Source organism: Amblyraja radiata, chromosome 14 (assembly GCF_010909765.2).
Source record: "Amblyraja radiata isolate CabotCenter1 chromosome 14, sAmbRad1.1.pri, whole genome shotgun sequence".
NCBI classification, from domain to species: Eukaryota; Metazoa; Chordata; class Chondrichthyes; order Rajiformes; family Rajidae; genus Amblyraja; species Amblyraja radiata.
The window spans coordinates 52,949,238-52,977,168 of record NC_045969.1 but is presented as its reverse complement, the minus strand read 5'-3'; the positions used below and the strand labels follow the sequence as shown (position 1 = coordinate 52,977,168).

At 39.9% G+C, this 27,931-nt stretch overlaps 1 protein-coding gene across 1 annotated transcript; it reads right to left on the bottom strand.

Annotated features, from left to right (window-relative positions):
* LOC116980778 (zona pellucida-like domain-containing protein 1) lies at positions 1–27,834 on the bottom strand. Its single transcript, XM_033033362.1, has 11 exons — positions 27,728–27,834; positions 25,032–25,159; positions 20,618–20,844; positions 18,045–18,229; positions 17,122–17,194; positions 13,294–13,391; positions 12,234–12,317; positions 6,900–7,068; positions 5,287–5,401; positions 2,978–3,001; positions 1–743 (listed from the first exon to the last, which is right to left on the bottom strand). Exons 2-11 carry the CDS (start codon positions 25,132–25,134, stop codon positions 598–600), a joined length of 1,224 nt encoding a protein of 407 aa, XP_032889253.1. The 5' UTR covers positions 25,135–25,159; positions 27,728–27,834; the 3' UTR covers positions 1–597.
* Positions 27,835–27,931: the final 97 nt, after the last annotated feature.

Below are 27,931 nucleotides of genomic sequence, written 5' to 3'. Positions count from 1 at the left end.
TAAATGATCAGAGCAGCTCGCACTTTATTTTTCATTCTACTCTAGTACATTGTCAGCTGCATTGTGTGCAAAAAATTCACTCATTTACTTCACAATATTATGTCTTTTTTGCTTCCAATGTGCAGATTTTGTCAGACAGGCAAGGCTAAGTAGACACAGTAAAAGCATCACTATGATTAAGCAACACTATATTTTAAAATTTAACCAACCTGATTTTCCATTCTTATTATAGTAGAACAATATAAATTTACAAAGTGTAATTTTTAAGTAATGTTATCTGACATATGTTATACCTATTTGCAAATTAAATGTAATTGTTGCATAGAGAAAAATATATGCATACAATCTTAATTGCATCACAACATATGATCCTAGCATAGGTGCCGTTACAATTAAGCAAAGTTATATTTTGGTTTCCAAGTGGCAATGTAAAAGTATATACTAATATACACTACAAAATATGGCTCATACTGCCAGTGGTTAAAATAGGACTCATCATCTCTATTTCAGAACGCTCTAATGGAAGCTTGAATGTGTGCAAAGTCTTCAGTGAAAGATAACTTGTTTATTTTTATATTTTTTTACATGCTTCCCAGCTTATTTTAAGGTGCTGTTTTTCTTGAATCTTCGATACAGTAGTATACCTGTTGCAATCATGACAATGCAAGTTACAGCCAAGATTCCCAATCCAACTCCCAGACCAGTGTACACACTCATGGCCTGTTGAACAGCTAAAGCTGATGCTGGAAGTAAAAATAACAAACATGTTAAACAATGTTTAAGAAATAGAAAGAGTCAACATTGTTTATCTACACTAACAATACAAGATCCGTGCGCGATAAATCATTGAAAGTGTGAACCGAGCATGTGATTGAAATAATAAAATCAACCTCAGCAACCTGGACTAAGGAATCCTGGCAGTAGGAAGGAAGAGAGAGAGGGTGATGGTGTGGAGAATGGCAAAGCACATATTCTGGAGTACTATATAATAATCTTCTGCCAATTACAAATAATTGTAATTACTCCAGAGCTTGGGCTCATATTTAAAGCTTAAAAAGATTGAATAGACAATACATAATAGATAATAGGTGCAGGAGTAGACCATTCGGCCCTTCGAGCCAGCACCGCCATTCAATGTGATCATGGCTGATCATCCCCAATCAGTACCCCGTTCCTGCCTTCTCCCCATATCCCTTAACTCCGCTATTTTTTTATGAGCCCTATCTAGCTCTCTCTTGAAAGCATCCAAAGAACCTGCCTCCACCGAGAATTCCACAGACTCACCACTCTCTGTGAGAAAAAGTGTTTCCTCGTCTCCATTCTAAATGACTTACTCCTTATTCTTAAACTGTGGCCCCTGGTTCTGGACTCCCCCAACATCGGGAACATGTTTCCTGCCCCTAGCGTGCCCAAACCCTTAACAATCTTATATGTTTCAATGAGGTATCCTCTCATCCTTCTAAACTCCAGAGTGTACAAGCCCAGCTGCTCCATTCTCTCAGCATATGACAGTCCCGCCATCCCGGGAATTAACCTTGTAAACCTACGCTGCACTCCCTGAATAGCAAGAATGTCCTTCCTCAAATTAGGGGACCAAAACTGCACACAATACTCCAGGTGTGGTCTCTCTAGGGCTCTGTACAACTGCAGAAGGACCTCTTTGCTCCTATATTAGTTTGCTAGTATTCATTTCTATCCTTGGAAATGTAAAGTGGCACATAAATGAGTCAACGAGGAGCTGTGCCGTGAATGAAAATCAGCACCTGTGTTCGAGGAGTGGGAGAAAACAAAAAGCTAAAACATCAGATATAACATGGATGCAAGGAATTGCCAATAAACACCAGAATTACTTAATATATATGTTTTTTTATTAGTTGAGCTTTTTTTTATAACTTCATGCTATTGTTGAGATGACAAATTCATGAAGATTGAATTAGATTTGTTAATGCATTGGTAAAAATGTTGACCATTAGTTCACAGAAGGGTTAAAATTATATTTTCAAAAGTCCAGCAAGTTGTAAAATAGACTGGAATGAATGAACTAGATTTGCTGTCATCTTTTTGAAACTAAATAACCAATTAATTTTCCATTCTCAGTCATTGGAAACGCATTGACCGTATTGTATTCTAACATTTTGATCCATTTTTGACAATGAGCAGACAAATTCAAGAGAGAAGTCATACAATGGGGTGGTTGCTGGGATTTTCAAGTAGAAAGCTGCCTCAGAGGCAACGCACTTTGAAGGAACTTTACCTACTGTCCTGTTTCAATTAAGTAATATGATATGAAAAAGCATGGCAGGTTCTTTCATTTGTATCACTAAATTAAGACCAATCAAAACATATTTCATATTTATTGAATAGGGAAATTAATTATAATCATGTCTCTTATCACCCTGAGTTTGTTTGGTCTGTCATTGATGTGGTTGTAGAAGCATTCATGTAAAAGGTACAGATATCTGTTTCAGATCATAGAGGGGTTCTACTGTGTGTCCCAGAGTTCTACCATTATGTCAGTCCAAATCTGCTAGACAATTTGTGAAATCTAGGAAGGAGATACTGGGTGCTGTTTGTCATATGGGGTTTCCATTAAAGTTGTAGACCAAGCACATATAGAACAACTGGCAATAGGGAGCTCAGGTAGGTAAACTTGGCCATCCTAAATAGGTAACAGTTAAAATTGCTATCAGCAGAATCATAAAGGTTAGGTATTGTTGAAATTTATGATATTGTCAATTTTTCTAATTATATGAATAATTACAAGGTTTGTATTTTGACAATTTGAGAATGTTGTCTTGTGAGGCACCTATGCATGAAAAAATATCAAAGAAAATGCCATTGTTGGCAAATGTCTACAATTTAATAACATTTGGATTTCAAAGCTGTCCCAATGCCACTTTAATAGTTGGCATCTGCTCTCTTTTTTTATTTATATTTATGATGAATTAAAGTGCCTCGCAGCAATAGTTTCCCTTACCTGAATCATCATTTGTGTTCACCACTGTGGAAAAAAGTACAGAAGCAAAATAATTAAGAGTAAGTGTTTATGCAAGAGATTGTACACATACATCATAGAGTAATTCAGCATGTTAGTTTGTTTCATCTGAAGTATCAGCATTGAATTTCATATTTCCAGCAGCATATGAGGCTAGTTAAGGTTTCAGATAATTTCCATCTATCTCATTCTGTTACTTATTTCCAAGCAGACAAACACACCCATCAACCTACCACCACCCCCACCCCCAATTCACCTACCACTTACCTACACCAGGAACAACTTACAGTAGACAATTAATCTTCCAAACAGCATGTGTTTGTGATGTGGGAAGAAACAGGAGGACCAGGTGTTTAGAACATTTCCAAGACAATCAGATGTGGGGAACTGTTCATTGACGTGGGTATAGATGTGGGAAGTGAAAAAAGAGAAATTAAATGACAAGGATAGTCAGAACGAAGAGGAGTGGCAAGAATTTTGGCTTTGAGTTCTCAGCAATCTTAGAGGGGTGGCAAACGAGAAAAACATTCCTCAAATTAGTTGAGGTGATAATGTGTGTGTGTTTATCAAAGGATGAGTAGAAGTTTGGTGACGTGAGAGCTTGCTGAGACCAACATCTTAAAATTGTGCATACCATACCCCTGTGCACATATTGTGATAAATGGATAAAATCAACATACCAAGACACTGCTACTATCAGATTCTAATCCCAACATAGCCAGGGTCTCAATTTTGGGGGATGTTGTGCTGGGAGCAGACGTTAACGTTGGTTTACTTATACTAAGGACTTTGTACAGATTGTGTTGGTGATACTTTCCCAACACCTAGAGATGCCTGCTCACAGGATGGTTTCCAATCTTCCAAAATGGCGCCCAACCCAGATGACTATTTGTGTGCTAGCCACAGAAGCAGATCTACAAACTCATATTACAATCGCTCCACACTTAAATCTCTATTCCTACAGCAAAATTGCTTACTTTAACTATGCTTTGCTGGCTTCACCCTGCACTAAACGCTATTCCCTTGTATCTATACACTGTAAATGTCTCGATTGCAAACATGTATTGTCTTTCTGCTGACATGGATAGCAGGCAACAAAAGCTTTTCACTGTACCTTGGTACACGTGACAATAAACTGAAACTGAAACAGTAGTCCAGGTCTCAGAACCATATAGAGGAGTAGATATCTTGGTAGACACCACCTTTGTGCCATATGAGCGATCTTGATCTCTAAAGGGCCTGTCCCAGTTGGGCGTCATTTACGCATCACACAGATGGCGTGCAAAGATTTTGTACATCCTAAAATCCTGGGGTGCCGCACCATGCACGCGTAATGTGCACCATGCGCGTGTAATGCGCACCTTGCACGCATCATGTGCGCGTCACGACGAGAGCGTAGTGCGTCGTGACACATGAATGATGTTGCGTAAATGACGCGCAAATGACGCCCAAGTGGGACAGGCCCTTAAGTATCCTTTTTTCAGTTGATTAAAGACTGTGTTGGTGATGGTGAATTTCTTCTTCCATGCCGGCTTCCACTGAGAGGTTGTGATGCTGAGTTAGGGGAATGATCCACATTTTCCAGGGTTTTTCTGTGACCTTTATTGCGAGAGTGGAGTGGCGCGCAGAAAGAGCAAATGACAGAGGAATACCTTCCAGATATTGAATGTAGGCCCATTTTCTTGTACACTTCTGTAAAGGTTTTGACAATTTCTCGAAGCAGAGCCTCGCAAAAAGCACAAAAGCTTTGGATGTGGCATCTGTGGGTTTAACAGCTTCACATTCATTCTAAATATTAGCACCGCTCATGTGGAAAGTTTATGGAGTGGGATTCAACATTTTAGCAAGAAATATTGAGAAAAGTGCTGGGGTTATGACACAATCTATTTTGACACTAGTTCGCACTGAGAATGGTTACAGACCATTGCTTCATATCATGACGTGTGCCAATGTGGGGCAAATGTACAAATTTCCCATGGTGGCTGAATTTGACACAAGGGCGTTCCATTAATTGATAGAGTCATACTGAGGTCCTACCGAGGCCTTTTGGTAAAGATTCTGTGCCCACAACCTCATATTACAATGATCCTGATTGCCCAAACATGCACAGGGTCCCATCAGTACAAAATGACAGTACAATTCTTGGCCACTTTATTTGTTTGCTTTTACACTGCCTTTATTAGATCCAGAACCAATCCTCAGCTGAAACATTTGGTTATGTTATTCAATGCTAATGATAGACTTCATATTTTATGTGCATTTTGATTTGAATTGAATTAAAGAAAACATACCATTATCATTCTTGGTCATGACACGTGCGGAACTAATTGTCGAGGGTTTAGATACTGCATCTGGCGTCGGAGTAGTGAATGTGGCCGGTGCTTCTCTTTTTGACCTGGCACATTTCTAAAAGAAAAAGGAACATGATTTGAGTAAAGTTTTCTGCAATTACAAGTCAGAGTCATGGAGTCATTAAGCAGGGAAACAGGCCCTTAGGACCTAATTCTCGATCCCCCTACTCTAAAAGACTCTGTGCGTTTAACAGATTTACTCCTTATGATTTTGTAGTCGCTTGCCCAGAGTTGGGGAATCGAGAACCAGAGGACATAGGTTTAAGCTGAGGGGGGAATGATTTAATAGGAATCTGAGGGGTAAAGTTTTTACACAAAGGATGGTGGGTAAATGGAGCGAGGTGCAGGAGAAAGTTGTGGCAGATTCTATTACAGTTTAAGAAATATTTAGACAGGTACATGGATAGGATAGGTTTAGAGGGATATGGGCCAAACACAGGCAGGTGGGACTAGTGTAGATGGGACATGTTGGTCAGCATGGGCAAGTTGGGCCGATGGGCCTGTTTCCATGCTGTATGACTCTATGACTACAAAATGGTTTGCACCTGGGAGATACAGGTGGCCAGAGCGGATGCAGTACAGTTGTTTGGCAAAGCGGTTGCCAAGCCAGCATTGGGTCTCACCAATGTAGAGGAGGCCACTTGGAGAACACAGAATGCAGTTGATGAAATTGGATAAGGTCCCTGGATGGAGCTGAGGGTTAGGGTTAGGGAACGATGTCACATCTACAGTTGTAGGGGGAAATTCCTGGGTTGGGGGTGGAATAGGTGAGGAGGCATGAGCACACCAGGGAATCACAGCGAGAGTGGAAAGCAGAAAGGGTTTGGAAGAGGACAATGTATCACGTTCAAGGTGATGGAAATGCTAAATAATGTTGTGCTGATTACAGAGGCTGGTGGGGTAAAATGTAAGAATAAAGGGAATGGCTAGGCAACATTTGGAGTATTGTGTGCAGACAAGAAGCCACACCAACGCCTCTATTTCTTTAGGAGACTGTAGAACTTCAGCATGTCTTCAATGACTCGTGGAAACTTCTGCAGATGCACTACAGAAAGCATACTTTGGGTTGTATCACAACTTGGTTTGGGATCGGCTCTGCCCAAGTCTGCAAGAAATTGCAGAAAGTTGTGGATGTAGCCCAGTCCATCACACGGACCATAGTCCCCATCATTGACTTCATCTACAGTTCACGCTGCCTCGGAAGAGATGCCAATATAAACAGAGACTTGTCCCACCCCGGGTCATTCCTTCTTCTCCCTGGTCAGGACAGAAGAGACAGAAGCTTGAAAACACGTATCACCAGACTCAAGAACCCAGCTTCACGTTTTTGAGGCATGTTTCAATTTTGGGACATGGTTCACAATTTTGGGACATGGTTCACAATTTGGGACATGGTTCACAATTTGGGACAGGGTTTATGTCTTTGCCTGCAGACAGCAAAATGTCCATCACCGTCAGACCACTCATCGGAGCTGAAACCTTGGAAATTTAGGTCTTACATCTCCATTTGAAAATTATATTAAAAATTTTCATCGTGTATGTCTGGTACTCACATTAAATTCACTGCAAGCAGCTTGAGCACAGAGACGTGTGATGCAGTGCAGATAGAAGGTGGAGACAGCCAGGTCTCGATGCTCAGTGAAGCGGAATGCTTCAAAATAGAACCTTGCAAACTGGTTCTTTCCGTTAGACACAATGTTGGTCTGTGGTTCTTTATTGCATCTGTAGAGTTGAATACATTGTTTTAGTTCATATCTCAACCAGGAAAAGGGATTTTGTGACCCAGCAAAATTGGAATTGAAGGAAAATGTGTTATATTTTTTGATGGGAATCAGTTGAATCTATTCCAGATCATCTAGAGAACCTGGGCGAAGTGCACAAAATCAGGGGAGCAACACAAAGACATAAATTATTAAAGGGAAAAAATATTGCTTCAAAAATATGTCATAGTTAGTCATAATAATGCAATGAAGGCATGCTTTCCTTCAGTATTATATGGTTGGAGTCCTGAAACAGGAAGGATAGACTTACTGGGGACTGAAGTGCCATCTCCAGTAAAAGCGTAGGTTCAAACCCTACAGAAGTTGCTTGAAGATGGTGTTAATGTTGGCAGGGAGTGCTCCTAGTTCAAGCTATTAGATAAATAATTAGGGCCCTTTCCTTACACTCTGCAAATGATGTTTTGTGATGAACATGTACCTTCAAAACAAGATGATCTCCACAGCCCACAAGTAATTCTAAATTTCCCTCAATAATGAGACCAATATTTGACCAAAGGAAATTATTATCAGAAGCAATCAATCTAGGAGCATTACAGCCTGTAACAGAACTTATCATCTTGGCTACTGTGATGCTGGTGCATTCTCAACTGTATTCTGCTCAGTTACAGTATATGGTGCAGCCCTGGCACCTGACTGCACCAATTTGAACATAAATGATTCATTCTGAGGACAATCTGAGAATCTGGACTTGCAGCACAGAACGCCACAGGAAGTCCTTTTTCTTTGTGGTTATCAAACTGTACATATCCTCCTCCTTCTTTCGTGGGGTAGACTGACTTCCCTCCCCCCCCCCCCCCAACTCTTTGCACATCCCCAATCCTGGACTCTCCACTCTTTAATTTCATATTTCATGTATCTTGTTGTGCTTCTATGACAGGTTGGCAGACCAATTTCCCTCCTGAGATAAATAAAGTTCTGTCATATTGTATTGTTGCAATATGATGCATAGTTGACATCCACACATATATTTAATATAGATACATGAACATTTGTACAGTCAGCATGGCTTTGTGCATGGGACACCAGAATTCAACATAATTCACTGAAAACTGGACCATGGATAGACTGGGTGGTGAGGAAGGCATAGGTCATGCTCGCTTTCATTGACTGATGGCTTGGGATGCCATGCAACAGCTTTACAAGCGATTGGTTAGACTGTACTTTGAGTATTGTGTGCAGTTCTTGGTTCATCACACCATAGGGAAGATTTGATTAAGCTGGAGAAGGTGCAAACAATTCATGAGGATGCGTTTGGATTGAAGGGCCTATCAGGAAAACCTGGATTGGCAATGTCTTTTATGCCTGGAGACTGAAGTGACACGATGAAGGTATACAAAATTATGAAAGACCTGCATCCGAGACATCCAGTGTCTATTACCCATTAAAACTAAAGGGCATGAGTTTGAGGTGAGAGGGAGGAGGTTTAGAGGATCTGATGGGTAAATTTTTCACACAAAGAGCAGTAGATATTTAGAATGACTTGCCAGAGGAGGTGGTGAAGACAGGGACATTAAACATTTAAGAGGCAGCTTGACAGGTACTAGAGTGAGCTGGACATAGAGGGAATCAGAACTAATGCAGGCAAGTGGGATTAGAATAGGTAGGCTCGATTGAAGGGCGGATTGAAGAGCCTATTTCGATGCTGTACAACTTTATGACTTTAGGACAAGGCAATTTGGACAGCAAGATGAGACATCAGTCTTCAGTGGATCAGGGAACGAGAAGTCTTTCTGCAATTGTAATGGATTTTATGACCAGGTTTTTTAGTGATCTTTCAAGCTTTACTTTAAAAGTAGAATGTTGAGGGTAAAGGGCCTGTCCCACTTTTTAGGCGATTTTTTAGGCGACTGTCATAGTCATAGCAGGTCGCCGAAAAAATGGAGACGGGACCCCCCCCTACCACAATGTCTACGACAAGCTACAACAACCTACCACCTGGTCGACGTCAAGCTACGGCAAGCTACCGACAACCGGAGATCCATTAGGACGTCCACCTACGACCACACCTACGACAACCTACGACCACACAGGCGACAACCTACCACAACCAAAGTCAACCTATGTCCACCCGCGACAAGTTACGTCCACTCACGACAACTGAAGACAATTCAGTCCCCGGTACCTGTCGCCGGTTGACGTAGGTTGACGTACGTAGTCGCCAATGGAATTCACCAATGCCAGCACCGGCGACAACCTATGTCACCTGGCGACAACCTGGCGACAACCTATGACAGCACCCACGTCAGGAGAAGTCGAGCTACGCTCTTTGGCGTCAGCCCATTGTCGCTGAAAAATTATGAACAAGTTGAAAATCCAGCGGCGACCAGAAAGATACTACGACTCTTTGGGCGACTGAGGAGACGACTCACGAACATACAGGTGACACCCCAGCGACCATGTGGCAACAGACTAGTCGCCTGTAGTCGCCAAAAAAACAGCCTAAGTGGGACAGGCCCTTTAAAGTGTTCTCTTCGTGCACTTCTGAACTCATAAGACACAGACCCAAAGTGTGACTTTGATATCTTGTTGAGGACATCATTTCATGTGGCCCACTTAAAAATTGCTCTTTCAACTTTTACTATTACTATATTTGGAAACACACATTTTTTGCCTTGGAAGCGTGTGAAACAGTTAAAGGTCCATGCTTTTCCTGCCCAATGGGGCTTACTGATATTCCACAGCGCAATGGGCTAGTCTGGTTACTGCAGTCTTGTCTGCTAAAAGCTGACTGTCAAGAGTTTCCTTCCTTTTCATAGAGTAATGGGCCTGTCCCACTTACCTGACTTTTTTGGCGACTGCCGGCACCCGTCATAGGTCATTGCAGGTCGCTGAAAAATTTCAACGTTGAAAATCCAGCGGTGACCAGAACAAGGTACGACTCACGATCATACAGGCTTCACCCCGCGACATGTCACCAGGGTGTCGCCTTTATGGTCGTGAGTAGTCTCCTCAGTTGCCCAAAGAGTCGTAGCATCTTCCTGGTCGCCGCTGGATTTTCAACATGTTGAAAAGTTTCGGCGACCTGCAACGACCTATGACACGTGCCGGCAGTCGCCAAAAAAGTTGCGTAAGTGGGACAGGCCCAACATAAGGGCACCATGGTTTCCTAATTATAAAAGTCATCATGGACTAAAGGTGTTGGTTAGTAGTTGTTGACAAGAGATAACTTTAATTGAATGTATATTCATATAGACATAGAATCTTCATCATAGTAAGTCACATCTACACCGTGCTGCGTTTGGCAATATCCTGTCACCTGCTGAAATGTGTGTATCTTATCTTCTTAACTTGGGAAAAGTGGTGAGGCCATTTCTATGACACGATACGATAAAACATTATTCAAACACAAAGTAGACAGACAGCTGAAATTAAAAGCAAAAGAAAAAGACCAGCAACTGTTGGCTGGCTGCCGTGTGCACAGTGCCTACACTGGAACAAATGAAAAAACAACAAACACAGACTTATCCCCTGGGCAGAGTATTCTACTCTAGTGACCCCCCCCCCTCCCCCACGCCAGGTCCCCATTGTCTTCCCACACCCCTCACGCTCATCGACCGCGAGGCCCCACCACCACCAAGGCTCCCGTTACCGCTGAGGCCCACGTTGCCGCCGTAAACACAGTAATTGCCACTCTGCTGTGCTGCAGCAAGCAAGAATTTCATTGTCCTATCTGGGACACATGACAATAAAACTCTCTTGGCTCTTGACTCTTGACTCTTGACGTGATGAATATTCCCAGTGTTATATTGAAGAATGCAGTAGCTTGAGAACCTTGGTTATAATCTTTCTTTCTATCAGAAGGGCGGATCTTGGTCCAGGCATTCTAAGCATGCTAAATTCAGCTGAAATAACAGCTATGTAGGAGCATCTCTTGTGAAGTAGAATGACAAAGAAATATATTTTATGACTAGAGTTATAAATACATTTTGGCATGGGATTCTATTTAAAGTTATGCTTTTGATGTTGAGATTTCCTTATAAATTGCACAAACCTTTGCTATTGGAAATGCCAAAAGCAACTGGCACCTTTTGCACCTCATACAATACAATTAAAATGTCAGGTGAATGAAAGAAAGAATTTGAAAGAATCTACGATCATCCAAACCACACTATTAAAATGCTATTGCTATAAATACATCTGGATATTTGTCAACTGACTTTATTACACTTAAATTCTTTCCCGCAAATACAAGGCAAGAAATAGGTTTTGGGCGTTTTCCAATTTGGTTTTCATATTTGCAACATTTATTAATCATATTTACTCCTAAACTGATCTCTTGATTCCACAAGGGATTCTGGAGAATTCATAGTCATGTGTTTCACTCACTGCTACCTAAATAACAATGCAGAATGGAGGGGTTGGGGAAGGTGGAGATGAAAGAGTGTAGGAAAGAACTGTAGATGCTGGTTTAAATCGGATATAGACACAAAATACTGGAGTAAAGGGCCTGTCCCACCTGTCGCGGGGTGACGCCTGTTTGGTCGTGAGCAGTCGCCCAAAGAGTCGTACCTTTTTCTGGTCGCCGGTGGAATTTCAACATTTTGAACATTTTTGGCGAGCTGCTGCAACTATGACGGGTGCCGGCAAGTCGCCGAAAAAATTGCGTATGTGGGACAGACCCTTAGCTCAGCAGGACAGGCAGCATCTCTGGAGGGAAGGAATGGGTGACGTTTCAGGTCGAGAGCCTTCTTCAGAGGTGAAAGGGTGATGGTGTTGTCTTGTTGACTGGCACATAGCCTGAGAAGCAGGGTGGCCTACTAGTTATCTAATTTGTGTTCTTACAGAAACATAATAAAACATAGAAAATACGCAAGTAAACTTTACACGAGAGAAAATAAAAAGAAATGAAACAAGGATAGTTCCTGTTGTGGTTTTTAAATGTGGGCAAAAGCTGCAGTTTAGTGAGGAGATGTTAATGTCTGGGGCTGAGGTGTCAGAAGTAGGGCTGTCTCTCAGGTACAATCTCATCTCTGCATTGATTTATCCATTCCTTATGATTTTCAAGACATGTAGATCACAATAGTGAAGGGGTGAGAATATACGTAAAAAAGTAAACTGGACTGATAGAAAATTACAACAGTAAACGTGTAGATTTAGAGCACTTACCCAACGAAGAGATCATATGTTTGGGAAGAATTTAAATGAAATGGTGAAGTTGAGGCATAGCAACGATCAAGAAGGACATTGAACCTATGTTGCAGAAGATAAATGAAGATAAATACACAGCAAGTATTTTCACAAAGGCAGTTTATATCTTCCCTCTGCGTGCATCCTTTTACATTTTAATATTCGTATATTTCTGAAAGGAGGTGACACATTAAATTCTCAGTAATCTTTGCTGTTAATTTAGTGCATTATGGGACAGCAATGCATCTAAATCAGATCAGGAAACAGAACTCCCTTTACATAAAAAGGAATTCAATCTCCAATTTAGAACGGATGCATTACAATGCTGAGAACTATAATCTGCACTCTGTATCTTCCCCTTTGTTCCATCTATTGTACTTGAGTTTGACGTAATTCTATCAATGTATGGTGTATCTGATCTGATTCGATAGCATGCAAAACAAGGCTTTTCACTGTACCTTGGTACACGCGATAATAATTAACCTGATTCTAACCGGGAGTTGGCTGCAGCATACACAACACAAATTGTTATCAGATCCACAGATAACCATTTACAAAGTTACCACTGAATGACTTTAATGGGCTCTTCTGGGAGGAGGAAGGAGAATGGGGTTGAGAGGGAAAAATAGATCAGCCATGATTGAATGCTGAAGCATTCGATGGGACGATTGGCCAAATTCTACTCCTATGTCTTAAGGTTGTAAACACAAAAGAGACCTTCAATTAACTAAATAAGACTTTTGCGCTGGTGGTTGAGGCTGTAGGATTTCAGATAACGGGTTAAAAATTATTTATGAAAAATACTTTTAGTACTGGTGACTATTTCCAGCTTTGATTCATGAAAAATTTCAAATTATGTCCTGCAATTATAAGTTTCTGCTTTTAGTTCAAGAAACCTTAGAACCACAAGAGTTAGAATAAATTAAATCTTAGTGCAATGATTAGTGAGAAGGCCGCATTACCTCATGTGCGACATTTCGCAGGCCCATGGTCTTGTGATATAGAAGACAAAGCTATAAATTATTTTTACTTCTCTTACCTTTCAGTTAAGTTGACAGCTTTTACTTCTACATAAATCTTAGTTTTCAAGATGAGTCCTGTGTTTGGGATGATCATAGAATTTTTGTAACCTGAGTCCTGGAAAAGAATACAGTTTTAGTGTGCTTTTGTAATGGTAGATGAACTATCTTTGAACATTAAACACAGACTATAGAACAGTACAGCTCAAGAACAGGCCTTTCGGCACTTAGTGTTGTGCTAAACATGATGCCAAGACCATCAGCTATCTGCCTGCACATAACCCACATCCCTCAATTCCCTACATATCCCCATACCTATGCAAAGTCTTTAAAATACCACCAGGGGGCGCCGCACTCGCCAACGGTCTGTCTCCGTCTTTTTCCTTCTTTGTGTTTTTAGTTTGTTGTAAAATGTATGTTTTAGTTTATCTTTAATTTTGTATTATGTTGGGGGTGGGGGAAACTTTAAAAAATCTCTTTCCTCGACGGAGATGCGACTTTTTCCGTGCCGTATCTCCGTCCATACTGCGGCCTAACATCGTGGAGCTGGTGGCCTCTTGCTGGGACTTCTAGAGCTCCAAAACCGTGGAGCCTGTGGACTTTAACATCTCGGAGCGGGTGATCCTTTTGCCAGGGGTCGGCCTTTGGTGTTCCAACCTGCGGGAGCTGCGGACTTTAACAATATATTACAAATATTTTTATTAGAAGCAATGTACAATAATATAAAGCATGAATAACATAATACATTTCATGTACAACTTGTTTTTAATTTAGTAGTAAAAAAGTAACAAAAGCAAGAAAAAGAGAGAAAGAGAATGTTAAATAAAGTAGTGATATTGATAGTTCATGAAAAAATATAGAGAAAGAGCCCATAAAGATGTAAAGCCCGAGAGAAAAAACAAAAGGGAGAGATGAAAAAAAAAACAGAATAGAAAAAATGAAAAAAATTAAAAGGGATATACCTGCTTCGTATCTTTACACACCCCTCACCCGGTTCTGAAACAGTTAATTTCTAAAGTTATATTGCACCATATGCTTGTAATAAGTCGATGAAGGGAGACCAAATCTTTAAGAATTGGTCTCATTTGCCTGATAGGACGAATCTCATATCTTCGTGATGTAACGTTTCAGACATGTTTGAAATCCACATTTTAAGCGTTGGTGTGGGTGCATTTTTCCAGAATTTAAGTGTAAGTTTTTTTGCCGTCATTAAGCCATAATTAAGGAAACACTTTTGGAACTAAGTCAGCTTACAGCCTTCTTCCATTGTTCCGAAGATAATCAGTTCTGTATTGGGGTTCAATTTTATTTTAAATAATTTTGTGAAGATTCCAAAAATTTCATTCCAAAATTTATGGAGTTTTATGCAAGAGACAAAGGAGTGTACTATAGTTGCATCTTGAGATAAGCATTTATCACAGATGGGAGAAACATTTGGAAAAAATTTATTCCGTTTAGTTTTCGAGTAATATAATCTATGTAAAATTTTTAATTGAATTAAGTTATGTCTTACATTAATCGAACATTTATGTACATATAGTAAGTATTTTTCCCATCTGTCTTTCGAAATTTTAATAGATAGTCCTTGTTCCCAGTCCATTCTAATTGCATCTGACAATGGTATTTCTATATTTAGAATGATGTTATACAAGTATGATATTAAATTAATTGAATCCGCCTTTCTGTTCATCCTTTATCTAATAGATCTGAGGTCAAAGTTTGATATTCTTGTGTATGTTTTTTCAAGTAATTTCGGATTTGAAGGTATTTAAAATATTGATTACATTTCAGGTTGTATTTTAATTGTAATTGTTGAAATGATAAAATGTTTCCCATTTCATACATGTCTCCAAACGATTTAATTCCTATTCTTTCCCAATGGGTAAACGTTTTATCAATAATAGATGGTTTAAACGACGGATTATTTACTATTGGAGAGAGAAGCGATAGATTTCTTAATTTGAGAGTTAACTTTATTTGTTTCCAAATTCGTATTGTACTATGAATAATTGGATTTTTCTTGTATATTGTATTATTCAATTTTATCGGGGAGAGAAGGATCGCTCCTATATTAAAAAGAGAACAATCCTCTTTCTCCATTATTATCCAGTCTACTTGTTGGGCAGACTTGTCCAACCAGTGAATTACATTTTTGATATTCACTGCCCAATAATAGTACAAAAAATTGGGGAGTGTCAGTCCACTGAATTCTTTAGGTTTACACAGGTGTCTTCTTTGAATTCTAAGTGATTTATAGTCCCATATGAAATTTGTGATATCAGAGTCGAGTTTTTTAAAGAATTTTTTAGGTAAGTATATTGGTATTAATTGAAATAAATACAAGGTTTGTGGGAGAAAAATCATTTTTATAGCATTTATTCTGCCTATTAAAGACATCGGAAGTGTTTTCCAAAATTTAATCAACGTATTTAATTTAGTTAGAAAGGGCATATAGTTTGCATTAAATAAAGATTTATATTTTCTGGTAATTTGGATACCCAGATATTTAAATTTTTCTGTTGCAATTCTAAAGGGGAATTTTAAAACGTGTGTTGGCTCTTGAGGTTTTATCGTCATAATTTTGCTTTTGTTCCAGTTTATTCTATATCCTGAAAAGGAACCAAATTCCTCTATTATGATAATGCACATCCCTGTCTATTGCCCCTGTATAGTTGAAATTTCGGGGACAGTATGTTATTGGTCAATATTCTAGCAATTGGCTTGTCATATAATAATTTTACCCTTGAGATAAAATTCTCTCCCATTTGAAATTTTTGCAATACTTTGAAGTATTCCCATTCCACTTGAATTAACCAGAATTATTTGCTAGAATATGGTCTCCATTTATTGATTTTCAGAAAGGGTAAATTGGTCCAGCACGGAAGCCTGACTGAAACTTGAACCCAGGATTAGATGAATAGTTATGTTTTATAATCTACGGACCTACTCCAAAGTTGTATTATTGGTAATTTATTCTATTAAAAAAAAAAAAAATTTAATCTTTTTTTTCTCCTTTCTTCCTATCTATAAAAAAATAAACAAATAGAAGCTGATAATGTAATTGATAAACGAGGACCCCAGCTATTTTGATAGCTGGGATCCCAACTATTAACAATATGTAATTGATAAACAAAATGTGTTTTGATTATGATATGCATATGCTTCTAATAAAAATATTATTTAAAAAAAAAGCAGTATTGTACATGGCAATCCATGAGGTAGGCTTCACACAGTGTCACTGTACTCATCTACGTTTATGTTACAGTGGAGTCAGTCTGAAGAAGGGTCTCGACCCGAAACGTCGCCCTTTCCTTCTCTCCAGAGATGCTGCCTCACCCACTGAGTTACTACAGCATTTTGTGTCTACCTTGTATTCATGTTACTCTATTTCTACTTATAACATTTCTTTCTACTCAAAGGCTATTTACTTGCATGCCGAGTTAATTTCTATGGCTGATTTATCCTTTCTGTAAATGTTTAATTTCACTACAAACCCATTCATTACTTTCTCGATTGGACAGCATCTCCAACCTAAATCCTGCACTGCGTATTTAAGTCATTTTTTTAAGGTCTTTCCCATGACGGAGCCCATCAATCTTCCATGCATTTAAATTACTGGCCAGAAAATCAGAGACTCTGTTAATCCAGTAACAGGAAACCCTGTTTCCATACCTTCAGCATCTTTCCAAAGCATTTTTATTGAAATACATTTGATGTACAAATTAATCAAAACCAAAGGTTCGGTGGTCAGATATTCTTTAGTACATTTGTCTATCGTGAATTAATTTTTTGGTAACATTTTACCACTTTGATATTTTAATCACTGGATAGAAGATCAAACAACTTACACTGTAAAGCTGAAGTGTGAGAGTGCTCCTGAAGGTCCCATTGTTATCCTTGATCGCTATACTGACTCCTGCACTATAAATCAATCACATCAATCAATCAGTATGAAATTATAACAGAATGCAGCAAAGATTTCCTATTATGATTATTAAAAAATACATAACGTATCAGAAAACCTTATTAAATGTAAAAAGTACCTAGACGAGGACATGGCGACAGCAATAAAACTACAGCACTACAGATTGGGAGCTGGGAAGTAGAATCAGCTGAGTTAGATCTCTTTAGCAGGCTTGGATGGGCTGCCTCCTTCCATGTCATATATGCCAGTGATGTTATATTTGAATCCTGTAATATCTTTATTCATTCAGAATCATAGGGTTTACAACATAGAATGCATTTTCCTCGGAAATGTTGTTTAGGATTGGGGATGGAGATGAAATTGTGAGATGAGATAAGACTCATTGGCCATAATTATTATTCACTTTTCATTTTGAAGTTGGACCTAATGATATTATTTAAATCTGCTCCATGTTTCAATCCATGATGTGAAAGTAGTATGTAGGAAGGAACTGCAGATGGTTTAAACCGAAGATAGACACAAAAGCTGGAGTAACTCAGCGGGACAGGCAGCATCTCTGGAGAAACAGAATGGGTGACGTTTTGGGTCAAGACTCCAAAGAAGGGTCTTGACCCGAAACATCATCCATTCATTCTCTCCAGAGATGCTGCCTGTCCTGCCGAGTTACTCTAGCTTTTTGTGTCTATCTTATGTGAAAGTAGTGTTTGTCCATGATATTATTTAATAGCCAAAGGAAGGAGCAGAGATGAGTTTAATGCTCATGTTTTCCAAACATACATTTTAATTCAGAAATCCTACTTAAAAATGAATTCAACTAAACAAATAATGAGCAAATTCTTTACTTACACGTCCAGTTTAGTATCATTGAGGAAGTACTCCAAAGGGTAGGAGCAGGAATACAGATACACCAATTCCTGGTTGTAGGTTATGATGTTTGTTACTGGGTCGTTGGTTTCTATCAAACCACTGATATTGACAAATTGGACGTTTGAAAAGTCTTTAAAATCACCCGTTCCTTGGGCACTGGTGATCTATGCATAGAACAAATATATTTAAATGTTGAGGTAAAACTATTGTTTAAATATTATGTTAAACTGGCATACGTTCTGAGGCAGTGATATTTGTAACCTGGTCTTGAGGCTACTTGCAGATCAGTGTGCATTTATTTTCTGAATATTTCCTGTTGTTCACACTACAGTACTTTCCAGATGGTTGTCCAGATGAGGACGGCATCTGGCCGAAGAGCTAAAGTTGTAGAGTGATTAACTATGGAAACAGGCCCATCAGACCACCACACCCGCGCACTATCGAACACTAATCCGACAGTAATCCCACTAAATTCTCCCCATATCAACTCCTCCATTCATTTACACACTAGGGGCAATTAAAGTGGCCAAATGCTACTGACCTGCATATCTTTGGGCTCTGGGAGGAAACTGGTGTTCCTAGGAGAAACTGACAAAGCCACAGGGAGAATGTGCAAACCCCACACACACTGAACACAGATCAAATATTGAACCCAGATCACTGCAACTGTGGGCGGTTGCTCTTAACTTATGTGCTCAAAAGGCCAAAAAATATGTATGTATAAGGAACATATATAATAAATTATCATCATTTTTTTTTCTGGCACCTCTACATCTATTAGAGAGAATTCATCTGTTCAAGTTTATCCAACCCCTCTTTTCAGGTTAAGATGCAAGGGAATCTGAACAAGCGTGGGGAGTTGCACTTTGGGAGGTTGAATGTAAGGGGAGTGTATACAGTTAACAGCATTGATGTGCAGAGGGATCTTGGAGTCCAAGTTCATAGTTCACTGAAGGTGGCAGCAGAAGTAGATAGGGTGGTAAACGGTATGCTTGCCTACATTGCTAAGGGCATTGGTATATGAGTCAGGAAGTCATGATGCAGCTCTATAAGTCTTTGGCTAGGTTATTTATGGAGTATTGCATGCAGTTCAAGAAGGATGTGCAGGCTATGGAGAGGGTGCAGAAGAAGTTTACCAGAATGTTGCTTGGATTAAGGGGGTATTAGCTACAGGGAGAGGTTAATCCAGGCAGTATACTTGTAAACCTCTTCTTCATCTTCTCCAAAGCTTCCAAATCCTTCCTGTAATGGGCATAGAAGAGATTTACAAGAATGCTGCCTGGTTTAACCTCTCCCTGTAGCTAATACCCCCAAATTCAAGCAACATTTTGGTAAACCTCTTCTGCACTATACTCCTTGTGCAGACAAACCAAAGTCCTATAAAGCTGTAACAAGACTTCCTGATTTTTATACTCAATGCCCTGACCTGTGAAGGCAAGCATACCATATGCTTTCATTACCACTCTATCTACTTATGTTGCCATTCTGAGGGAGTCACAGGGTTATAGAGTAATACAGCACAGAAACAGGCTCTTTAGCCTAACTCATTCATGTCAACCAAGATGCCCCATCTGAGCTAGTTCCATTTGCCTGCATTTGGTCCATGTCACTGTAAATCTTTCCTATCGCCTTCCCTGAATATACCTGTCCAAGTTTATTTTAAATATTGTTATTGCACTTGCTCAACTGCCTCCTCTGGCAACTCATTCCATATATCCACCAGCCTCCGAGTGATAAAGTTGCCCCTCAGATTCCTACTAAATACTTCCTCTATCACCTTAAACCTATGTCCTCTGCTTCTTGACTCTTCAACCTTTGGTAAAAGACTTTGCGCATTCACATTATCAATTCCCCTCATGATTTTATGCACATTTGTAAGATCACCCCTTAGTCTCCAGTGCTGCAAGGAATAAAATCCTAGCCTGCCCAATCTCTTCCAATATCTCAGAACCTTGAGTCTTAGCAACATCCTTGTAAGTCTTCTCTGCACTCTTTTCAGCTTAATGGCATCCTTCATATAGCAGGGTGACTCAAACTGAACACAATATTCTAAAAATGGCCTCAGTAATGTCTTGTACAACTGTAGCATAATGTCCCCAACATCCGTACTCATTACTCTGACTGATGAAGACCAATGTACAAAGAGCCTTATTTACCATCCTAGAGAGTCAAAGAGTGATACAGTGTGGAAACAGGCCCTTTGACCCATCTTGTCCACATCGGTCAACAGATCCTATCTATCTGTGATGGCACTTTCAGGGAATTGTGCACTTGTTCTCTTAGATCCCTCTGCTCTACAACCCCCCACAGGGCCCTAATATTTGGTCCTGCCCTGGTTTGACTTCCCAAAATGCATCACCTCACACTTATCTGCATTAAACCCAATTAGTGATTCTTCAGCCCACATGCCCAGCTGATTAAGCATGAGGAATTAACAAATTATAAATGGTTCTATTATTAATTTTTATATTTAATGCTATCACATGCTATCATTTCCAAGGTAATTTCTCTTCAAAGTACACAATTCCTTCAGGTCGTGATGTCTGACCTACCATAATTTTGTTTCCACAGGATGTGGAGTTGACATCACTGATGGGAAATGAAAACTTGAGAACGGGAGGAGAAACGGAATCATCCACCTTCCCGTGGCATTTAGAGTCATGGTATTGTTTGTTTAACGCCACATGACTCTCGTTGTAACCCGCAAAATAAATTGGGCACAAATAGATCGATAGTTGCACATCTTGGGTTCCACAGACCACTTTGATATCATCATTATCTATTAAAAAAGAAATACCACATAGGTTATGATAACATATTTATAAATTATAGTTTTTGACACCAGTGTAAAATTAGTTAGATTAGAATCAAGAGTGTTATATTGTCATATGTACTGAATTGGAACAATGAAATTTTTACCTGCAACACGAGGATAGGCACAAAAAGCTGGAGTAACTCAGCGGGACAGGCAGCATCACTGGAGAAAAGGTCTGAAGAAAGGTCTCGACCCGAATCATCACCTATTCCTTTTCTCCAGGGATGCTGTCTGACCCGCTGAGTTACTCAGCTTTTTGTGTCTACAGTTTAAAGCAGCACCTGCAGTTCCTTTCTACACACGTGGTAAACAAGTACGCAATAGATAATATAATAAACACACAATAAAAATATACAATATACAATATAGTGCAAAAGAAAACAAAGCCTGAAGTCCCGAAAGCAACTAAGGCAGTTCAACTTCCAATTGAATCGTTAGAGATCTACAGATATCTTGGATATATTATGAGTTTTCTGAAGTTCTTTACCTTCTTTCACCAAATGCTATGAGACATCAGGAAGTACGGTTACCCCTTTATATATTGACATATATTAATATATTTTCATTAAAATTTCAAATAGTTGAAATTAGGTACTTTGGGAAGTATATAGACCAGTGATGCCTAATTGGCTGGAGTATTCAAGGATATCTTTCAACTTCTCGTTTCTGGGGTTTACAGACCTGGCCTGCTTCAAAATTGCATCTATCGTATTAGTGCTCAAGAAGAGCACAGTGACCTGGCTACCGTCTGGTGGCAGTTACGTCCACCGTAATGAACAGCAGCCTCGCGAGTCGGTTATGGTGCCAACCAACTCCTGCCTCAGCTGGCGGCACGGTGGCGCAGCAGTAGAGTTGCTGCCTCACAGCACCAGAGACACGGGTTCAATCCTGACTACGGGTGCTGTCTGTATGGAGTTTGTATGTTGTCCTTGCGACCGCGTGGGTTTTCTCCATGTGCTCCAGTTTCCTCTCACACTCCAAAGATGTACAGGTTTGGAGGTAAATTGACTTCTGTATAATTGTAAATTGTCCCTAGTGCGTGTAGGATAGAAAATAGGTGCAGAAAGAGGCCATTCGGCCCTTCGAGCCAGCACCGCCATTCATTGTGCTCATGGCTCATCAACCCAATCAATAACCCGTGCCTGCCTTCTCCCCATATCGCTTGATTCCACTAGCCCCTAGAGCTCTATCTAACTCTCTTTAATCAATCCAGTAATTTGGCCTCCACTGCCCTCTGGCAGGGAATTCCACAAATTCACAACTCTCTGGGTGAAAATGTTTTTTCTCACCTCAGTCTTAAATGGCCTCCCCTTTATTCTAAGACTGTGGCCCCTGGATCTGGACTCGCCCAGCATTGGGAACATTTTTCCTGCATCTAGCTTGTCCAGTCCTTTTATAATTTTATAAGTTTCTATAAGATCCCCCCTCATTCTTCTAAACTCCAGTGCCTAGTCTTTTCAATCTTTCCACATATGACAGTCCCGCCATCCCAGGGATCAATCTCGTGAACCTACGCTGCACTGCCTCAAGTGTTGATGTGCGGGGATCGCTGGTCGGAGTGGACTCGGTGGGTCTGTTTCTGTGCTGTATCTCTAAACTACACCAAACTAAACTAAATGGCCTAGTTCAATTTGCCCATTGCCAAACAGGCCTACAGCAGATGCTATCTTACTGGATTCCTCTCTGCTCTAGACCATATGCTAACAGGAACACATACATTAGGCTGTTTTTCAGTGACTAAAGTTTGGTGTTCACATATTAATGCACTCATCTCCTAGCTCCAAGTCCTGGGCCCTTTATAGGACTTTCGTTCGGCTACATTTGCAGTATTGTAAGCAGTTCTGGTCATCCCATCGAGGAAAGGATGTGGAGGCAATGGGAAGATTGCTGAGGAGGTTTACCAGCATGATGCCTGGATTAGTGGGTATTAGACCTGATAGAGGTATATAAAAGCATGTATTAGATAGTGTAGACAGTCGGAGGCTTGTTCCAAGGATGAAAATATCAAATACTACAGGGCATAGCTATCAGGTGAGAGGGGCAAAGTTTAAAGGAGTTGTGCAGGGCACATTGTTTTAGAGAGGGTAGTGAGTGCCTGGAATGTTCTGCCAGGGTTGGTGGTGAATGCAGATGCAATAGAGGCATTTAAGAGCCTTTTGGATAGACAGATGGATACACGGGGAACGGAGGGACATTGATCATGTGCAGGCAGAGAAGAGTTGGTCTTGGCAGCATATTCAGCACTGCTGTTGTGGGCTGGAGGGCCTGTTTCTGAGCTGTACTATTATGTTCTACACTTCTCCTTGCAACTAGATCCATGACTTCCTCACTGATTGACCACAATCACAATCAATGACGATTGGCAACAACACACCCTCCTCACCCACTATTAACACAGGAGCACCTTAAAGCTGCGTGCCTACCCACCTACTCGACTCTCTTTACATGTATCATTGTGTGGCTAAGCACAGTTTCAATACCATCTATAAATTTGCTGACGACACCACTATGATTTCCTGAATTATGGATGAGGATGAGTCAACAATGGTTGCCTCATGGCCTGGTACAATAATTCCAACGCACAGACACTGCAGAGGGTGGTAGACTCAGCCTGGTCCATCATGGGCACAGCTCCCGCCACCATCAAAACCATCTATCTGAAGCTCTACCTCAAAAAGGCGGCTTCCATCTTTGAGAGTCCCCACCATCTGGGCCGTGCCCTCTTCTTGCTGATACCATCAGCCAGAAGGTACCGAAGCCTGAAGTCCCATACCAGCAGCTTCCGGAAACAGCTACTTTCCTGCAACCATCAGATTCTTGAACCAAACCCTGATCCTCCTTCGGCAACGGAACACTACAGACCATCTCTTCAACTATCATGGACTTGTTTTTTAATTGTTTTGCACAGTTTTATTCTTTACACTGTCCTGTATAATTTGTGTAATTTATATATAATTTTGTTTTGGTGTTTTTTCTGTTTTGCCTATATCTGAGGCTGCCGCAAGCAAGATTTTCATTGTACTGTATCTATACCTCCCCATATTTATGCTTATGCCAACAAACTCAACGTGATTTGCACATCTAAATATTATTAGCGTTCATTTGTCACATAGGATGATTAAACTGGATTGGTATGTAAATAAAGTCCCAATGTTTAAACCATCTGAATAATAGGTTAGCCAGTTTTTATAGGCTAACAACTCAATTTCTTTTATGTGTGCCTATATCCTTTAATCTTGCATCTATTCAAAATCAATCACAACGTTGATTTCTAAGTACAGATAATATTGGCTGCACAAATGAACAGAGCGCAATTCTAATGGAACTCTGCAAGCACCCAGTATCCCATACATTTGTGCAAGCTTCATTAGTAATTAGGATGCATGGATTTAATAATAAAGATTAGAGGCAATTGAGGGAAAATGTTTTCACTTAAAGAACGATGTGGCTCTGGAACTTATTGCCTGAAAGATGGTGGAGATTGAAATCCTCATTACATTTAAAAATTATTTGCATACTGCCTTGATATGATTTAGACTACAGGCAATGACGAAGTTGGAAATTAGAATTAGTCTGCATAACTCAATTTTTTGGCTGGTCAATGTTCCAAATGGCCTCAGATTGATACAAAAAGCTGAAGTAACTCAGCGGGTCAGACAGCATCTCTGGAGAAAATGAATAGATGACGTTTCGGGTTGAGATCCTTCGTCAGACATTTTCTGCCAAGATGCTGTCTGATCCACTGAGTTACTCCAGTTTTCTGTGTCTATTTGGGGTTTAAACCAGCCTCTGCATTCCTTCCTACACATTCCAAATAGCATCCATTTGTCTCATAACATTTGGTGATTCGTTGGTTCAACTGCAGTCCATAACGCCTCATACAAAGCCATACAAAGCAAGGAGTTTTCCCAGCAAAGATCATCAGTCGTGATTTCAAGCCCAGTGGCAATTAGCTGCTTTTGTAATGTGAATAAAGACAAGTAATTACATGATCAGATATAGTTAAGGACCAGAAACAAGATGAGTTTATCCTAGGATGTGCAAAGTGTGGGAGAAACTCTCTGGTGAGTAAAAAACACTTGCATTGTTACATCTGACTATGTTAATCTAGAGATGTCTGATTTAGGGTTATAGGTCTCCCTATGAGTTACCTGGAAGTCGATAAGTTGATCCACAGTCTTGATTTAGAATAACTATAGTTTCCATTCCCTGGAGAAGTATCATACCAATTAAGGAGTAGAGGGGGAACAGCATATTGCCTGTTTAATAGACAAGACACCTGTAAAGGAAACAGGCAGACTAAAACAAGATACTACTCCATTACACAGATACATACTATATATTTTTATTTTTGCTTCTCATTAAGTACTCATTTGCTTATTTTGATCATTTTATTCATGTGGAAAACATAGTTTTTACTTTTCTGGCATTAATTCTGTACCTGCCTTTATAAACCCAGGGACCCATTTGTTTTCAGTTCTTCCTCTGCTCTCCCCCAGAAAAATGCTTTAACTATATGAAACACGTCTTACAATGCAGTTGTTGCATTCAACTGAAAATAAAAACTCGGTGTTAACCCACCACCATTGTGTCTTCTGCTGAATTATTGTGCAGCCAAATGTGGGTTTTTTTTAAAATTAAGTAACCCACTTGAATGACTCGAGTACATAATACAGGTTACCATCAAGTTTGAACAGAGAAATGGCAAAAAAAAACTGATCGAATTACAATAAATACAATTACAAATTAGTATTAGAGGTAGGCTGATCTGCTTTTAACCAACTCCGCACTCCAACATATCCATTCACCCCCTTACTTGTCCAAAATCTATTTATCTCTGCCTTAAAAATATTCAAATACTTTGTTTCCACTACCTTTGAGGAAAGACTAATCCATCTTCCAAGAAAAGAACATTTACCAAATGTTTCCCTTATTTGACTGATTCCTACATAAAAGACAAATGTCCTTCCTGCATCCATCTGTCAAGGCCTCTTGGGATTTTGTATGTTTCAAACCATCCCCTTCTCACTCTTCTAAAATGCAGATAATGGACAGACCTGTCAAAGGTCTCCTCAGAAGACAAACCATCTATTATAGATAGGATTATAGTGAACCGTTTTAGTTTTAACAAACGGTAAGAGATTAAGTGTCCTTGTTCGCCTAATTGACTGTGACCTAGCGAACTATAAATCAGGATTAAAGTCTATCAAGGACAATAAAAACTTTTTACGGTTGCTCACTTACACTTGCTCATCAATTGTGTCAAGTTTGAACATCTAGCGATGTAAAAGGTACAAGACACTTTTCACCTTTTTCCCTTCTAGAGGAATGTTATGTGTCTGTTAACTAGCACTACAATCCCCTTGACAAAGATAATATTATTCATTTGTGAATCCAGATGTCACCGGCTCTTTAACTGCAAGGGCAAAATCCTTACTGGATCAATGGTTCAATGTTTATCATTGCATGTAGCAAGGTACAGTGAAATTCCTTTTTGCATACAGTACGGTAAGATTATTGCCATTCATAAGTATAATCCCTGATTAAGTACAGAATGTATAGAAACAGCCCACAGAGTATGAAGAAGGGTCTCGACCCGAAACGTCACCTATTCCTTCTCTCCGCTGAGTTACCTGCTGTCTGTCCCGCTGAGTTACTTCAGTCTTTTGTGTCTATCCACTGAGTCCAGATGCAGGAGCCACTAGATGTTGGTGCTTTGATCAAAGTGCCAGCTGCAGTTGGTCATGAAGGCCTGCTACAGCTGTGCCTTGATCCAGGTCGCCTGTGGACCGGTGTTCCTCTCCTCGCCATTATCCCCATTCGTGCCCCGGGGGTGCCTCCCGCAGCCGACCTTAGGGGAGCGGAAGGTAAGACCCCTGGTTCTTCTTACCGGCCCTTTGTTCTAGCATCCGCTGCCGTCGCCGACTCCCTCCACACCCCTCTCCAGCTCCTACTCCTCGAGGATGAGCAGGAGCCGAGCTCAGAGGCTTTGCCATCCTGATGGCTTCCTGATTCCGCAGCGGGAGAGGCAGACGTGCTGCCAGAGCATGGCAGCGGCAGTGGCCTCTCAGGAGCATCTGCCGCGCTTGGTCAATCGGGGCATTTCATCAAAATGTGTTTGAACTCAATGCTCACACATGTATTCTTGACCAGAAAAGCCGAAGGAAGGATCTTTGGCTGTAATTTTCCTTCTTAAATCTACCGGGGAGGCTAATATTAACGTAACGCTGTTGTTCTAAGTGACAACTGACACTAAGACGACTGACCTTCAAATAGTTCCGTTTGCTGATGTAACAACTTCTATAATTGTCTTTCAAACAATTTTCATGTTTAAATAGTCATTTTTTTATAACGAACATCTTTGAGTATTTTGACCCTACAAATGTGGACGTCTAATTAAAATCACCTCCCCAGTGCTCGTTACAATACAATTTTCTACTTAACTCAGAGAACTGTAGAATGAACATCGAGAAAGGTTAAATTAAAGAAACCTTCAGAGTTAATCCAGGGTTTGCTAAATAGTGTGCAATTATTCTGTTTAAAAAATGTTAATGATTATTTCCAGTTAGACCAGCTCATTAAATCCTTTGCACCTTTCTTTCTCTTATTACACTCTTACTAATCGTTTTGGTTCTGAACATTATACATTTAAATTTCTTCAAAATTCTGCATAAAACATCACAATGAGTTCTAAACCAATGCTCGCAATTTGTACATGTTCTACATAGATCATAAATATTTGTAATATGCCTGATATACAATTTACAACATTACACAACTGTTCAAATAGTTACCATTTTCAATGTGCCTCATAAATAAATCACAGATAACAGTAACGCAAACATACCAGTTTGGGACAATCCCGAATACTCAATGATACGTTGTCTAACTTGGAGATGTGATCAGCATCCTGCTGCTCCTATTCTTTTATAAGGCTGTTCCGAGAACAGATTAACTCGCATTGATGTCACAACATGACAGTTTTCAGATTTGAATCTTAATGTAAAATCTAGCTTTTTTTAAAAATTATAGGACACAAACTTGCCTGAGG

Excerpts from the sequence above, each read along its gene's own strand:
- LOC116980778 (XM_033033362.1), bottom strand. The coding sequence starts at position 25,134 with ATGCTGTTCCCCCTCTACTCCTTAATTGGTATGATACTTCTCCAGGGA. Across the intron at positions 3,002-5,286 it reads CATGACCAAGAATGATAATG|TGGTGAACACAAATGATGAT; the intron begins GTATGTTTTCTT and ends TTTTTTCCACAG. Across the intron at positions 744-2,977 it reads GAACACAAATGATGATTCAG|CATCAGCTTTAGCTGTTCAA; the intron begins GTAAGGGAAACT and ends TTTTACTTCCAG.